Source organism: Xyrauchen texanus, chromosome 3 (assembly GCF_025860055.1).
Source record: "Xyrauchen texanus isolate HMW12.3.18 chromosome 3, RBS_HiC_50CHRs, whole genome shotgun sequence".
NCBI lineage: Eukaryota > Metazoa > Chordata > Actinopteri > Cypriniformes > Catostomidae > Xyrauchen > Xyrauchen texanus.
The window spans coordinates 7462322-7479760 of NC_068278.1; the positions used below are offsets into that span (position 1 = coordinate 7462322).

At 36.7% G+C, this 17439-nt stretch overlaps 1 protein-coding gene across 1 annotated transcript in view; it reads left to right on the forward strand.

Moving 5' to 3' along the window:
* The window catches only part of LOC127622052 (ankyrin-1-like), a 188933-nt gene that overhangs the window by 80974 nt on the left and 90520 nt on the right, over nucleotides 1-17439 (forward strand). The window contains exons 2-5 of the mRNA XM_052095963.1: nucleotides 9515-9616; nucleotides 13262-13360; nucleotides 14461-14559; nucleotides 14885-14983. Coding sequence (XP_051951923.1) covers nucleotides 9515-9616; nucleotides 13262-13360; nucleotides 14461-14559; nucleotides 14885-14983 — 399 coding nt within the window. The remainder of the gene's footprint in view (nucleotides 1-9514; nucleotides 9617-13261; nucleotides 13361-14460; nucleotides 14560-14884; nucleotides 14984-17439) is intronic.

Sequence of the window (17439 nt, forward strand, 5' to 3'; positions counted from 1 at the left end):
TAATGCAAAAAATATATATAATGCACCTATTTTAAAAGTATTTGGTATATGAGGAAAGAAAGTCTTAATTCTTATGGTAGGCTGGAATAATAAATTCACAACTTTGGGCATTAGATCAGCTGTTACTCGCACCATTTGCCCACATAATTTTCAGCAAGCTGTAATTTACACTCGCAAATGCTAGTAAAACGCTGGCACAGTAGAGCCCTGATTATTGTAAATAATTCATGAAATTTACTGTATCCTAACGATTTAAATTACATAGTATTTGTCATTATTATCTTTACTAAAATACAAATATTTACAGGGGGTGCAGCCCCCCCTGCTCTGGTTAACAGGATGATGCAATATTGCAGCACGAATGCACAATGTTATTTTTAATATTATCCATGGCAGAATCCAGTGTATAGTCTATTTGCATATTATTGAACATGAGCCAATCATTGGTCTACAGTTCACAGCAATCCATTTTGCAATCAAAATGTCAATCAGTCCGAGATATGAGGGATTGTCTAAGGGCCCATCAATGTACCTGCATCAGATCTATACTGTTGGAGCGTCACACTTTGGTTGCGTTGCGTCATAAACATACCATTATTAGGCCGCTGTGTAAAGTTAAACATAGTTTTTGTTATTATTATTACGCCCCAATTTGGAATGCCCAAATCCCAATGCGTTCTAAGTCCTCATGGTGGCGTAGTGCATCAATCCAGGTGGCGGAGAACAAATCTCATTCGCCTCCTCGCTGAGACCGTCAGTCTACGCATCTTTATCATGTGGCTTGTTGAGCTCGTTACCACGGAGACGTAACGCATGTGGAGGCCCACGCTATTCTCCACGGCATCCACATACAACTCACCACACGCCCCACCAAGAACCACACATTAGAGCGACCACAAGGAGGTTACCCCATGTGACTCTACCCTCCCTAGCAACCGGTCCAATTTGGTTGTTTAGGAGACCTGGCTGGAGTCACTCAGCATGCCCTGGATTCAAACTCATGACTCCAGGGGTGGTAGTCAGCGTCAATACCTGCTGAGCTACCCAGGCCCCTTAAACATAGTTTAACACATAGAAAAATGTCTTCAGATCCAGATTTGCACTCCATCAAGCTGTTTTTTTGAATGCAAGTACGTGTTCTGTGTTGTGCTGTCTGCTGAAGGATTGGTTTGTTCTATGTATAAGCTGTGCATTGCCTATTCAGCTGAAGTTTCGCTTACTGCCCCCTGGAGAAAACAGGTGGTACTTCAAGCTTGAATTGCATAGGAATCTTCCTTATTACGGTCCAGGGACATGGTTAATTGCATACATTTTTTATGTGCTATTTTGTTATATAATTAATAGCACTGAATGAATGCATTAAAATTGAAAGCCCTAGTTATTATATTTATTACCTTGATGATCACATATTTTATCTCTTGAAAGAATCAAAGAGTACTTTTAAAGATTACCCTCTTGATTCTCAAGTCACCTCAAAAACACTTGTGAATTATAGCCATTGCAGTAAATTCTCTAGAGTGGGAATCACCATGGTAATCCCCATCTCTCAATGTCAGGTTCTTGACCCATATGCTAGTAAAACATTCCCAATTTTACATGATAACTTGAGTTCCTGATATAGTTTTGCAAAAACACACATTTATTTGGGCACATACTGTTGGCAGGGATGTGCTTTTCTTAGCATGGGCCAAGGAGAGAGAAGATGGAGGGCCTTTTCAGGCTGGGAGTGACAGATCTTTTATTAAAAGAGACCGGGCCCCCCTCATACACACACACACACACATACATCATGCCCTCCCCATTCATGTCTAGGCCATTGTCACTAGGCTTGGTACTCCTGTCGAACCCACTAGCCCACCCCTCCAAGGGTCTTTGTCACTGTAAGTCTCTCTGCAGACTGAAACAGTGCCAAACCCCAAACACTCACACACACACACAAACACTGTGTCCTTTTCTCAATGTCTCGTTCAGAAAGACCCTTTGCTTGTCAATATGAAATGAGCAGGTCTGCGCAGATCGAGAACTCTCTATGGCATGGAAAAATGGGGGAGACAGACTTTATCTAGTTTAAGTAAACGTGTGTGTGTTTGTGTGTGTGTGTGTGTGTGTGTGTGTGTGTGTGTGTGTGTGTGTGTGTGTGTGTGTGTGTGTGTGTCAATATAGACAGCATTCCTCTAGTGATAAGCCCTCTGGCCTCATAGCCCCCAGCCCCACCCATCCCCTTACAAGTGTGTGTGTGCGTGATGGGGGAAAGGGGCAGTGCCCGGACCCTTAAACCCAGATAGTGTAACACAAGACAGCAGAGAGGCAAAGACATAAAGTGGAGGCAGTGTGGCAGAGAGGGAGAGAAAGATAGAGGGTGTGTAGGAATGCCAACCAAAACCAAAATTTTCGGAGTAAGTACAACTTTCCTGAAGATTCATTCCTTGATATACTTTTCCATAAATTTTTTTTTATATATTTATATATATATACATATCTATTTTTTTTTTGGCCGTTGTTGGTGTTTATTTGTTGCGGGTATCAAACATATTCTGTAGTCTAAGATTATACTTCCCTTCTTTTTTTTTTTCAAGCTTAGTCACATTCACAATTCATCTTTCCTTTAATATACTTCACTGATGTCCCTGCTAATTTGGGTATGTGATCTTTGAACCCATCCCAAATTAAATAAACGCAGTCAATGTCCCTAAAACATTTCAAATGATTTTAAATAGATGTAGTAAACAGTACTGCAAAAATAAATCAAACTAAGTATGCTAGATTACACCAGCAAAAGTCATTTAATGGTTGAAACATGTAGAAACTGCACATATTCACTCTGTACAATGTGTGCAAGGGAGGGCAAAGTATAGAAATAATGTGACAAAGAACATGTGCTTTCAAAGAAAGATATAAGACAAAATATATCTGAAATGAATGAGTGAAAAGTTAAAAGGGTTTTTGGAGACTTTCGAATTGTGCACACCGTTAGGTTAAGAAGTTGCTCTTTGTTTTGAGTGATTTGTGTTGCCATGGCGCAAACAGAAACACCTTTGCACCCCGTTCATAAATTGCTGTTTCCTGCTGATCAGGGAACAGGGCACCTGAGAAGAGGAAAGTCTCACCTTCATTTTTGAATTTGAAACAGGGAAAATGGGAAACAGATGAGTTTTTTATGCAAACTTTTTTGACTCTTTTTCAGTGAAAAGTATAGAGACACGTAAAATGACTTTCATTGCATTACATAACAAACTGTCAAACCAAGAAAAGTGTATATGTCCTATCTTTCTTTAAAACAAATGCCAAATGGTTTGATACTTTGTTGTTGCTAAAACTTTGTTTCACACTGCCCTTGTTATACATATTGTGTATATTGACTATAGTAATAACAGTAAATTATGCATAATTATTAGCAACTAACCCAATAGTCCAATCCAAACCCTTACCCTAAACCTATGTTGTTAACTAATATTACTCAGTACTTGTGTAATTACACTGTAGCAAGGACACTGAAAAATAAAGTGTAACCTTGTTGTCTAATGCATTGACTATCAGATGGTTTCAAGGGTCCAAATAATTTTTGGGACCACTGTATTTCGTTAAGATAAAGAAATGCAGGTGTGACGGCCATATACGCATTTTAAAACAACTTATACTTCTATATTTTCAGGAAGATTATTAACCGTCAGTAGCCAATGTTGGGATTAATCAAATCAAAAAGTAATTGGTTACTGTAATCTAATAATTTGTAGTCCAAAATGTAGTGTAATGCATTACATTTAAAGTTCCTGAAATCAGAATACTGTTAATTTTATTATTATATAGGGTTATGCTTATTTCTAATTCATATTATACATGATACATGTAGCGAGTCATTGTAAAGGAGAAATGTGAAGCGCTGAGTTTATGACTTGTGTGTAACAATGAACAAGGAAGAAATATAGATTAATATAGTTTGATAAAATATAGAAAAATAATATTATTTTGAATTTGTTGAGCGGAAAAGTGCTATATGTAGTATCCTTAAAGTAAAGTAATTAGTAATGTGATTTCTTTTTCAATGAAGTAATTAGTAAAGTAATCTGATTACAGTTTTTGAGAAATAATAAGTAATTTTTCTGCAGTTTCTTAGTTCCACAATTGTCAATTACTTTTCTCTGTTAATGTAGATACTGCGTGGTATAGGAGGATTTCCATTAAAGCAATAGTTCAGAATGAAAATGTTGTCATTTCTTACACACCCTCTTGTCCCCTAATGACATTGTTCTTCTCTGGAACACAAAATGTGTTGTTTTATTTTTAAGAATATCCTAGCCACTCATTTCCATATAATGACAGAGAAAGGAGACCAGGTCTGTCAAGCTCAAATTTGACAAAAAAGCAGAGTAAAAATATTTTAAAGGTGGTCCATATGATACTGTACATATATACTATTTTTATTAGACTTGTATGGTGCTGTTTTGTTATTTGAAGCTTGACAGACCTTGTCCCCATTGACTTTCATTATATGGAAAAGAGCGGCCAGGATATTCTTAAAAGAATCTGTTTTTGTGTTCCAAGGAAGCAACATGATCATACAGGAAGTCAGCGTGCTGCTTCCAAAAGCTCTGGTACCCAATGATTGGCAACAGTATGCTGACTCACTGACATGCCCTATCTCCCATCGGACATATTTGGAAATGCTCAACAACAATCAATCCCCATTCAAACAATGACGTAAGCACATTTGAATAAACAATCATGAGCATGATAAAGAGGTTGCATTTTTATCCCTAACATTGCAATTTGTCTCTATTAATTGTTATGGTTAGACATGGGTTTTGGTTGGGGGGGTACATTAAATCAAATTTTTCTCTTCACTGTTTGACACCCTGTTCACTTGAAAACAATTCAACTGGCTTCTGGCCAACTCTCCTGGATATAAATGGATGTCACACTTGTTTATATGCTCTGACACACTTACCACTTTAGCCTCTGGAGGCAGTGTTTTCAAATTCGGTCAATGTATACCGATTTCGGCTAAAGAAAAATCGGCACACACTTGCCGAATTTTATGTGAGATCAGGCTGTGTGAGATATATATATATATATATATTTGTTGGTAGAAATAATTAAAGTAAGCAATATTTTTAAACAAACACATTGGTGTGCACAGACAGAACAATGCATCAACTATGTGTGAGCTGTTCTTATTTGCTGAATTTTGTGGAATTCTGAGGGATACCCCAGTCTCCATTCACTTTCTCTGTGGGATATAAACAACACCACTTGCTCTCATGTGTGCTGCAGTTGTTAGCTGTACAAGCACAATACTGCATTCTCTCAGTGTGTTTGCCTGTTCTCTATGTGTGTTTCTCAAACACACATAACAGGCTCAGTGGAGGTGAATCTAAAGGCTCATTCCTCCACTTGCTCTGGGTCTCTCTTGGATGCAGTCATAAACACACACACTGCAGTGTTGCATCTCACTGATGATGTCATCATGTCTGCTGCAGTACTCTTGCTCTAAGAGAAAGGAGGAGAGCTAGGGGTGGGTGGTAGCATGTTTATTTCTCTGTTTGTTAATATATCTTATAGGATTTATTAGTGCCGTTAAATATCATCACTATCAGCATTAACTACATTTGACTTTAAAAGACCATTTTTATAATTTGGTATATAAAAAGACACATTTTTATAATAAATATAAGCTTTGTAATTTACAATGAATGAAACTTTCGAGTATTTTTATGTTTGTCACTAGAAATAATTAAAGAGATAGTTCACCCATAAATCTAAATTGTGTCATCATTTACTCACACTCATGTTGTTCCAAACCTGTATTACTTCCGTACGATGTCTTTGTTCAGTGGAACACAAAAGGAGATGTTAGGAGAACTCTTCCTTTAACTATTTTGAAGCATTACTTGTTAGGATTTTATTTCCAAACCCACAAAAACTTTCAATCGAGCCAACCTGGCTATTGAAACATAAAATATTAATAACGTGTCTATAAGGAGGTTTAGATTTCAGTGGACATTCATTTTTTATTCATGATTTATTTTACTAAGGCATCTTTCATTCACACATCAAGGGTTCAAAACAAAATCTCTTGGTGTGTATAGTGTGCATATTTTTTTCGGTTGTTACACAGACATTGGTATGCAGCAAATTTTGTAACTCAGAGGGTAAGAATAAGTCGTGGTCTACATGATCGCCTCCACTGCCTTATCTGCTGCAACCATATGCACACTCATTTATGGTGATGTTAATAAGCACACAAACACACTTTTACACATTTAGGGGACTCCAAAAATTGTTACCCAGTCGCAATGTTCCACAAATGTTTTTTTAACGTCAGCTTTTCCCTTTAAAATATATTGTAAATCAACGTATTAATTACAAAAGGCCACATAATGACTTAAAGGGATAGTTCACCCAAAAATAAAAATTCTCTCATCTTTTACTCCCCCTCATGTAATCCCATATGTGGATGACTTTCTTTCTGCTGCTGAACACAAACAAAGATTTATAAAAGTATATCTCAGCTCTGTAGATCCTCACAATGCAAGTGAATGGGTACCAAAGGCACTCTTAAAGCTCCAAAAAGAACTTAAAAGCAGCGTTAAAGTAATCCAAATTGCTCCAGTGGTTAAATGTATATCTTCAGAAGTGATATGATAGGTGTGGGTGAGAAACAGATCAATATTTAGGTCTTTTTGTTATATATTAGTTATATAATTGTTATATTTTGGTATAAATCCTCCTCCCAGCGTAGTGGGTGGTAATATACACAAAGAATATGAATCTCCAATAACAAAAGTAGAAGAAATTGAGATATTGAGATATATCTAAAGATATGGATTTAAAAACTGGAGACTTATGGATTACATTTACGCTGTCTTTATATTCTTTTTGGTCCTTCAAAATGTTGGCACCCATTCACTTGCATTGTATGGACCTAGAGAGCTGAGATATTTTTCTAAAAATCTTTGTTTGTGTTCAGCAGCAGAAAGAAAGTCGTACACATCTGGGATGGCATGAGGATGAGTAAGTGATGAGAGAATTTTCCTTTTTGGATGAACTATTCCTTTAAATTCATCAAGAGTGGCCCTTCCAGGAGCAATAATTAATACACATGTAAAGACACCATCAGGGTAACACATGTGACAAAAATATAATGCAATAAATATTAACAAAACAATGTAAACTATAACACAGAACACCCCAATGTACATAGCATATATTTAAAATAAGAAGAACATAATGTGATGGGTCATGTAGGGACGTCGGGGAATGCTCAACTATTGTTTTTCAATTTTGGCAACAGCTAAAAGTACATGTATTGTCTTGTTAAACGTAATATACATTTTAACGGTTATTTTTATGGTAAAGTCATTCTTTTTAAATCTAAAAAACATGTATTGTCCATATATGTTAAGGTAACTACCCGTTAACCATTTAATGTTTTTTACTATAGCATTACTACAGTCTTTTACCATTAAAATTACGGACATTTTTTACAGTGAGAGAAATATGATTCATTATGTTCTTTTCTTTGAGAAATTAAATGTAATGCTTTCTAGGTGTGCTATTATGATGCTAGTCATTTTTCTTTTGCTTTGACAGTACAAAGTAGCATGTGACGATGTCAGATAAAATAACTGAATGCAGAAATGAGGTAGAAACCATATATGTAGAGAGAGATGGGGGAGGTGGAAATTTTGTTTTGCTCCTAATACTTGCGGTGTCACTAAGTCATTGCCATACCAACTCACACTTTGTTGTTAAGCTTATGTGCCTGTGTCCCCACGTACTTGTCAGCTGTATTTGATCAGTGGGAAACCGCTCTGCTGCTAGAGAAGGTACACACTTGCACACATTCTGACTGTCTCCACCACAGCAACAACAGAACAGATATAATCTAGTTAAACTTCTCAATTTCAAAGACATGTTAATTTGTGAAAATCCGTCCATATGTAGCCTACTCACCCACGGAAATAACCGTTTTTGTTTATTTTTTTTTATTGTGGGATTAAGTCTGAGGAAGTTGTGCTGGAATTATGTAAATGTGTTTGCATATTAGCTTTCTTGAAATTGATGACTGAAGTGTGTGAAAGCTTATTTGCAAATCTTGACTGAGTGTTTATCTGTCAGAAGTTCCCATGGTAGATGTAATTAGCTACTTAATGAAGGAGACCAAGGGGGTTGACTGTTTTTGTCATTGGATCCCCTTTGACCAAAAAACATACTTGAAGGTATTGTGTTTGAGTATAATGAAGACATCTGTCTCCATGCACATATATATGTGTTACATTGATCATTATATACAGTATATTGATATGTAGCAATTGCAGTTTTATCAAAGTTTTTTGCTCTGCTCTAAATCACATTCAGCATTATCAATCTGCAGAATTCTGGAAATGTTCTCACTCAGTCTAACTACTTTAGGTTCTGGATTGTTTGGGAATACTCATCTGAGTATGCTTTGAGAAAAAATATGAAAGTGATTTTAATTTTCTGAATTAATATTTTCTCTCACAGACTTTTTTTGCTCTCTAGTCTGTATATGCTCCTTTGCTTCCTCTAATTTCTTTTTCTGCACCATTATGTACCTTATTAGCTGTAAATAATGTTCACTATTAAGGGTGAAACAGTTTCCTGGTAATATGTTTTAAATGTAGACCCCTTGAAACCCCAAAAAATATTTTAGTGACTATTAGAACACGTTAGTTACTGTAGCTGTCAGCTATATGCTAGTGAACTCTAAAAGTTGACCAAAGTAACTTTAAACAGATATAAACATTTAAAATACAGTGTTTCAATTCCAGGAAAAAAATCCCAAATCACATATATATATATATATATATATATATGACTCATCTTGCATTCAGGGGTGCCTCCAAATTTTTGTCCAATAAAATGTTCTCTAGAATAAAAATGTGCCTCGTCTTAATACCTCTGACTAGCAAATAGCAAGTACAAAATCCTGGTTAATGACTGTGATGTAAGAAAAAGGCTGTTGGCCATTTATGCCTCTCAACATGTCCTGCCCCAACTTCCTGTTTCAGTAGGAAATATGTCAAAAGAAAAAACCTGCACTTATCAAGGCATTTCATGGGATCTTTAACAATATGTTGTCTTTATACTGTGGCATGTGTACAGTAAATAGCATATTTGTGCATATGTTTAATGTTGGAAAACCTGTCTTTGTAATGAGTGTGGCAACACTATCACTATTTCAGTGTTTTCTGTTTTTTCCCTGTTTCTGTGTTGTTTTGTTTAACCCTCAGAATTCAATGGTAAACATTTCAGTGTTGTAATCATTTTAAATTCTCGTTATACCTACTATTATTCACCATATAACATGTAATAATTGCAATTAATAATAATTATTCTTCTCATGCAAATTCTACGAATTTAGATACGTTGTGGCACTAAATGGATAACAAAAAGCTTCATATTGTTTTCATGATAAATGTCACAAAAATATCTCACTCTTTTATTTTTTTTATTCTACCCTCCTGTATTGCCTCCTATATTCTTTTTTCAGGGTGACGCTGCCACCAGTTTCCTCCGCGCAGCTCGCTCAGGTAATCTGGATAAGGTTCTAGACCACATCAAGAATGGGATTGAAATCAACACAGCCAATCAGGTAAGACTGCATCCATGCAGCCAATCATGCCTTTCTGGCCTTCTTGCATTAATGTCTTACATGAAATGAGAACCAGTAACATGAGCTATATTGTCTGAAATGTAGCTGACTTAAACAGGATATGAAGTTGACAATATTTGGTCAACACACAAAAAGATATAGCAAATTAATTCTTGGCTTTTCCCCAAGTGTAATGCCTTACATATTGTTTTGTTTGTCTTGCAACTATCTTAAATTGTTGCATCAGTAGCCGTGTTTCCACTGTTGTGCCAAACGAGGGCATGCTAGTGTGTCCAGAGCCAGTTGCGTTCCCATTGTCACTTCCGGATTTTCAGCGTGCCTCCTCTGGGCTTCCTCTGGGCCAGCGGCCTAGCACCCTGGCCTGCTGATTACCCTTGTGCCAAAGAAGGCCAACTGTTAATGTCAAAGGCAGAGATTAGCCAGGTCTCTCTTTCCACCAAGCAAAGGCCAAAATAAGCAAACAAACGACAGCTTCAGTGTCCACCATGCTCATTTCGAGGGCCAACTATTCTCCAGAGTCTGAAACCTCAGCTTGAGCTTCCCTCTTGCTTTTGAAATGGGCGGGGTGTGGAATGTTAGCACCAGGGCAGTGTATTAATGGCGGGTTTTAGGGAAACGCTGCAGGTCTATTGGCCCGATGGTGGGAATGCAGATAGATTTTGGTCTTGTGGCTCGAGGGCCGAGGCTATTGGCACCGGCTGACCAGTTGATAGCCCTGGCTCACACTGGCCCGATTGTGGAAACGCAGCTATTGACATTGTATCACTCTATATTTAGTGCAATATACAAAAAAATGAGAGCTGCAGTTAAAGTGTGAATTTTTTTATGTTAAACTACTTTTATGTGTATGTAATACTTCTCCATACTTCTCAGTTCATCCATGTTTAATATGCAGAGACAACTATACTGTAAGTAAGATATTAGAAGGTTGATAGAACAATAGAAGACAATGGAGTTTTGCAGTTCCATTTTTAGAATCTGTGCTGAGCAATACCCAATAAATAGGGGAGTGCAAGTGCTATACAGTGCCAGGTCGGAGTCATGCTTAGCTGCACACAAATTGTACATGACCTCCTGGGTTTTTTTCTTGCTGAAGAGACAAGTTTTGCCACAGACAACATGAATGCAATGTTTATTACATTTTGCTAAACTAGCGTAGACCTTTATTTCCTTTGCCATGTCCTGGATTAATTACTGGATTCTTTGCTTGTTTAAAGGTGCACTCAGTCATTTTTTTCTCATTAAAAAAAAAAGTTTAACTCCGAAAGACATGAATTGTAATTTTGCAATATATGTAGGAAATGAGTGGTCATCAAATTAAAATGAAAACCTTACAAAATCTGTTTTATTCTACATGGAGAGGGTCCACACATGGGGGCTGCCATGTTAGAATCACATGACCAGCTGAATACTACTCACTTAATCTCAGTAACCGTCCTGTTATTGGACACTTTCACTCATTGATTAAAGTAATCATGACTGACTGTGAATTTCTACAATGGCATCTGAAACTGAAAACTATTGATTTTAAATGATGCTGCATCCAAGCCACTCGTCCAAAATGACACAAAGACTAAAGTTACTGAGTGCCCCTTTAATGATGGTTTCATGCTCTAAAGAAGCAATTGAATCAGTCAATGCTGATAGAAGAGGTTGTTTTTAATTTAGAGATTTATATACTGATTATTATGTCATTCAAAACTCTGGCGATAGAGAATTCTTGCTGAGTTAGATCTGAAAATGTGCAAGTTAATTTGACTGCGCGCTTTATCCATCTTAAATGCAAAAGGTGTAGAAAGAGTTTAAAGCCAATTTTAAGGCTTCTCGTTTGATTCTCTTTCTGATTGCATTTCTTAATCGCAATTGTCTATTGGGCAAAAAACATATTGTGTGTGTTTAGTTGCGTTCATGCCCCCTCGCTTACCCGTCACGTGGTGGGCCTGCACACATCAGGAATGGCAGCAGTAAAGATGATTATAGCCTTTGATTAATGACTGTATGTGTTGTGAGTGATGACTTAAGCTCTTTACTCTTTGAGTTCCTCGTAGCAAATGCATGAGCAGGTCCAGGGCTCCAGTAACCATGCCTACCAGTGACTATGTGGATGTGCTGGGAAATTGCCAGACATCACTATGGTTCATTTACATTTTTAATACCATTATTATTTGTGTTATTTTACCCTGGCTTTAAATTTTAAAAATATAATTGTAATGGAATCATAATTGTGTGTGAAATATAAACATTTACAATTTTTAAATGGGAGTAAATGGTAGGCCAAAACAAATATCTTCTTATCTGTCATAGAAGTTTAACCCACTATAGTTTGTTTACTTATGCATTTCAAACATTGATATGTGATGTAATGGTCATTTACATAGTGGGTATTGAGACCCCTTTTGGGCAAGGGCAGTTAATAGAACACTTTGTGTGTGGTGCATCAGTAAAAATATTAATTTTATCTCTCTTTTAGCTGTGTGATCAATATTTCTTCATCCATCCATCCATTTTTTCTATTTTTTTGCCACATTGAGATGGGGTGAGTGGTCTCTACACTCTACAGAGGGGATAATATCAGCGATTTGAGAAAGGTCCAACCTCACATGTCCTGTGTAGTTGAAGGAAGGCTGTGTGAGGTTAGACCTATCCCACATGGCTTGTATTCTTCCCAGCAGAGAGACCACCGGCCTGCCATCTACAACCAATCATCTCCATCATCATCATCATCATGATCATCATTGACCGATTGATGTAATTAAAAAAGATTCTGTTTGTTTTGTCAACCATATACCCTCAGCATTCCCATTTTAGGGTCCCTACAGTCACTTTTACAGTTAGGACTGGGTAAAAATATTGATTTTCAGATGCATCGCGAACAATCTCAATATTATTCTTAAATCCCAAGATCAATCTGTACAATATGCAGGAAACCTCTTCATTGTGATTAAATCACTAGCATATACTCAATCAAAAAAATATGTTTTTCAACTGCGCCTTGCCTTACCAATTTCTGAGATTTGCTGGTGTCATGGCGATTTCTCACACTCTAGTATGGATATGTTTAGGGGTAGATGTAGGGGTGGGGTTTAGGGATAGGAACCAGTTAGGTAGCTTTAGCCTTGGGTGCTCAATACCCTGTCGCCAGTTTTTGGTTTGTCCCTCCTTGGACCACTGTCAGTATGTACTCACCACTGCTAACCGGGAGTACCCTACAAGCCTTGCCGTTTCAGAGTCATCTGGCCATAACAATTGGTCCTTGTCAAAGTCACACATGTTTTTACTCCTGCCCATTTTTCCTGCATTCAACATGTTGACTACGAGAACTGATTTTTCTCTTACCATCTACCCAGACCATAACATGTAATCTTGTTAGGAAATTATCAACGTTATTTGCTTCACCTGTGAGTGGTTGGTCATATTGTTTTGGCTCAACAATATATATATATTATATTGAATCGAATCACAATTGGAATCTAATTAAATCAAATAATTTGAATCAGAATCGAATCAGGAAATCAGTATCAATACCCAGCCCAATGTAAAAGACCCGTGTTCACCTCACAGAGTACTTTCAGATGAAATAACCTTCAGAGTGAGGTTTGTTCTGCTGTGTCTCTCCCTCCACAGAATGGGCTCAATGGGCTGCATTTGGCTTCGAAAGAAGGCCATGTTAAAATGGTGCTGGAACTCTTGCACCATGGTATTGTAATTGAGACAACCACAAAGGTAAGAGTTAGATTAGCTAATTAGGCCAAAGTAAGCAGCATGAGCATTTTCTTTGAACTATCTGCACTTTTCTGAGTAACTTAGTTTAACCCAACTTGCCCCAAGATGAGGAAGTTAGTTCAAGTTCATACAGGTGTCCTAGGAGAGTAACTACAGATGTAGTTAACCACATTAATTAATTTTCCATTGACCTGTGACAGCCAAAAAGTGCCACAATACGTTAAACAGCATACAGTATGTGATGTTCTATCGTTCTAAACCTAAATAATGGGCTATTTTCTATTTGTCCTTAAGCTTACTTATAATGCAATAATGTAAATACGCAATGTTATTTCTCATATATCCAGACTAAATCAATGATGAAGTATTATAAATAATTGCAAAAGTTGAAGATCATTGCTTTCCAACAATACCTAGATTTAGCACCTAGTCAGAGACCTAGATATTTTTGATAAAACTCGTTTTGAGAATAAATTAGATGTACATGGACGAGCACATGGAAAGTGCTCAGCTGTGTTAGAGCGTCACCTGCATTTCAGATCTGTTTATTGTGATGGAAGTTAAAAAGAGAAAATTAACTCTTTTATAGAGACATGGAGCATCCAGACTGAATCACAGGCTTTCAAAGATAAATATATATATATATATATATATATATATATATATATATATATATATATATATATATATATATATATATATGTTCGTCATAAGTTGGTAAAAGTATGCAATATTATTAATTAATTGATAGAATCTATTTTTATTTTTTTTATTTGGGGTATTTCTGTCAAATTAGACCAATATATTGCAATTACTCCACTGTAAGGTGAGCTTATAAATTTGGGTTTTAAATATTGCAGATGGCATCCAAAATATGCAACAGTTCTTTAAAATAAATGTTGCTTTTTTGTTATCTAATGCAATAACATTCATACAAGTGTGGCTTAAGTGTCAAATTACTTTCTGGGGGCACTGTGTATTAACAGAACAAGAAATTACAGAACCAAGACAAAAAGTAAAACGAACAGTTGGAATGCACAAGATACTTCAAACAATGTCAATGCCTTCCTTGTCATTAAATAAAGCTATTTCTCCTGTAGAAAGGAAATACTGCGCTTCACATTGCTGCATTAGCTGGACAGGAACAAGTCATCACAGAGCTTGTCAACTATGGAGCCAATGTCAATGCTCAGTCCCAGGTGAGCAATCATGAAGGAAGCTAGCCTATAACTTTAACATTTTAAAGAGGGGTCGGAACACTGGAATGTTACATTGCGACGTTACAATATTTAACTCTTTGCATGCTTACATTGACCTAACTCACACTATACAATATAATGGGGTTTATGTCCACATAAACAATTAGTTATGTTGGTCATTTTAATTGTTGAATGATATTGCATGCATGTAGTATTGCTGTCTGAACTAAAACCTGTCTGCCTCTATTGTCATCTGTGTATATATGTGCTTGTGTTAGTTTGGGTATTGTATCTGCATATGTGTGTTTATGTCTGTGTGCAACAGAAGGGCTTCACTCCACTCTACATGGCTGCACAAGAGAATCACCTGGAGGTTGTGAAGTTTCTCCTGGACAACGGAGCCAATCAGACCATTCCAACTGAGGTAATGCTTAGAAAAGCTAGCTTTACTGCATTGAAATGAACTTTAAGCATGCAGATTCTCTTTTTATTTAACATTTGTTAATCTTATACCCAGAGAATTGGCTAAAGCAGTTAAATACTGACAAAATATGATGAATAGACTCAGCTGTATCACTAACATATAAAAGAATGTCATCTACATATAACAAAATTCTATGAGAAGTGTTAGTAAAAAAGGTGATGCCACCTGTCATGACCACAGCGGTAGGATTGGCATATAATACTTTAACCATATTAATATAATCTCTGCCTAAATCAAGGCGCTCCAATACTGACCAAAGTTAATGCCATTCAAGCCGGTCAAAGTCTTTCTCAGCATCAAAGGTCAAAGTTGCACACAGTAGGGAGGCCAAAACTTTTTCACAACATTTTCACATCACTGTTAAAAAGAGACAATGGTCTATAATTCCCGCTCTGAGGGAAGTCTTTATTAGGCTTAGGTAACAGAGTAACAATGCCCATATTAGTACTATTATTAAAAGAACCCACCCGAATAGAATAATGAATCATATTCAACTGTCCCAGACTGTCCCAGCTCATCCAAGAAAGAAAGGTATAGTTCAGGTGGGATTCCATCCCATACCGGAGACTTACCTCTCTTCATACGTAGAAGAGCATCCTTCAACTCATCTAATGAAATAGGAGCATTTAAAGATGTAGCCTTTGCTTCCAAGAGACATGTAAGAGTCAAATCTTGAAATAATTCATACAACATTTATAAAAATGTATATAAAATTTGTATGCATCAACTTTCTTTCTGAACATCTTCAGAGTGACAAATTAGCTGACAATTCTCAAGCCTGTTAAATTTATTCTCGAGAGAGCCTGTTTCCTTCAATCTAGACTTATTTACTTGGGATGCAAAAGAAATAGAAGAAGACCGTATGCAACCCATGATAGCATCCCAGAGAAAGTGAGGATCGTCCACTGAACCAGCATTTATCTCTATAAACCAACTCAACTCTTTTTTGAGCATTGCACAGAAATCTTTATTTTGTAACAGTGTGGTATTAAAATGCCAACGTGACACTCTAGTAGGTGCCGACACAAGAGAGATTTTTGCTGAGACCACACTATGATCAGATAAAGGGCATGACTTTATATCAACTCTGTAATTCTGAGTATGCAGCATGAGATATAAGAATATAATCCAGCCTAGAATAATTTTTATGTCTGGCTGAGTAGAAGGTGTACTGTCTCTTTGTAGGGTGAAAAATGCGAAATACATCAATAAGACCAGACATAATTTTACGTAATTCAATAGATAATAAAGATTGCGTTGGGTAATTCTGCATGCACAAACATGCATTCATATCTGCACTGATGATAAGAAAATAATCTTGTATACGCAAAAAAGTTGTAGTGAGGGCACGAAGAAAATTTGCATCAAAATGAAAAGGGGCATAAATTGAAATAAATTTCTTACCCGCAATAACTGTTTTTATGTATGATACTCTGCCTTCCTCACAGCTATGTCTTTCTAGAATGTTAAAGGAAAGCTTTCGTTTTAACACAACCAAAGTACCCCTTGATTTACTATCCAATGAGAATGAGGCGGCTACATAATAAAACTTGTTAGAAAACTTTTGAACATCTGACATTCTTAAATGTGATTCTTGGATAAATGCCATATCAACCTGCTGCCTATGTAAGTAATCCAGACAGGCAGTACGTTTAATGGGACCATTCAGCCCATTTGCATTCCAACTAACTATGTGAAGCATTTCTGTGGCCATAAATTAGCATAAAAAATTTGCATAAAGAGACCAAGAAAACAATTAACTGGGCATAAAACCATAAACAGAATGCACCACAAAAATATACACTCTACAAAGGGAGAAATACCCACCCAGCCTGGTCGCCACAACCAACGAGAACACCCAATTACCCTCAAAAAACAAAAACAATCTCCAACAGAGCATCCACTAAAAAAGGAATATAATATATATAAAAAAGGAAATATAACTGAAGAAAAAGGAAAAACAATCGGGTGAACCATTATCCACCTTATGGAAAACGTGACCCCGAGAAGGGCGGCAGACACAATGTTACCGCTCCCCACTCATTATTAACATGTTAATGACCAAAATTAGCAATGAACAAAATTAACAGAGAAGCTTACACTAAAAGGCAAATTGTGACATTTTGTTTACGCTAGACAATCAATCTATAAGAATAAACAAATGAAGAAAGAAAGGGAGAAAAACCTGTGGCCAAACCACTCAGAAAGTCTTCAACCTCCAAAATGGACTTAAAAATGTGCTGAGCCGAACCTTGCATTATCTTCAGCCGTGCGGGGTACATAAAAAATGTTTTAGACTTGTTAGTTACCTCTATAAAGGAACGCCGCCGGTTGATAGTGAAAGCACTATAGTCCACAGCAAATCTGATATCTTTCCCATCCACCTTGATTGGAGA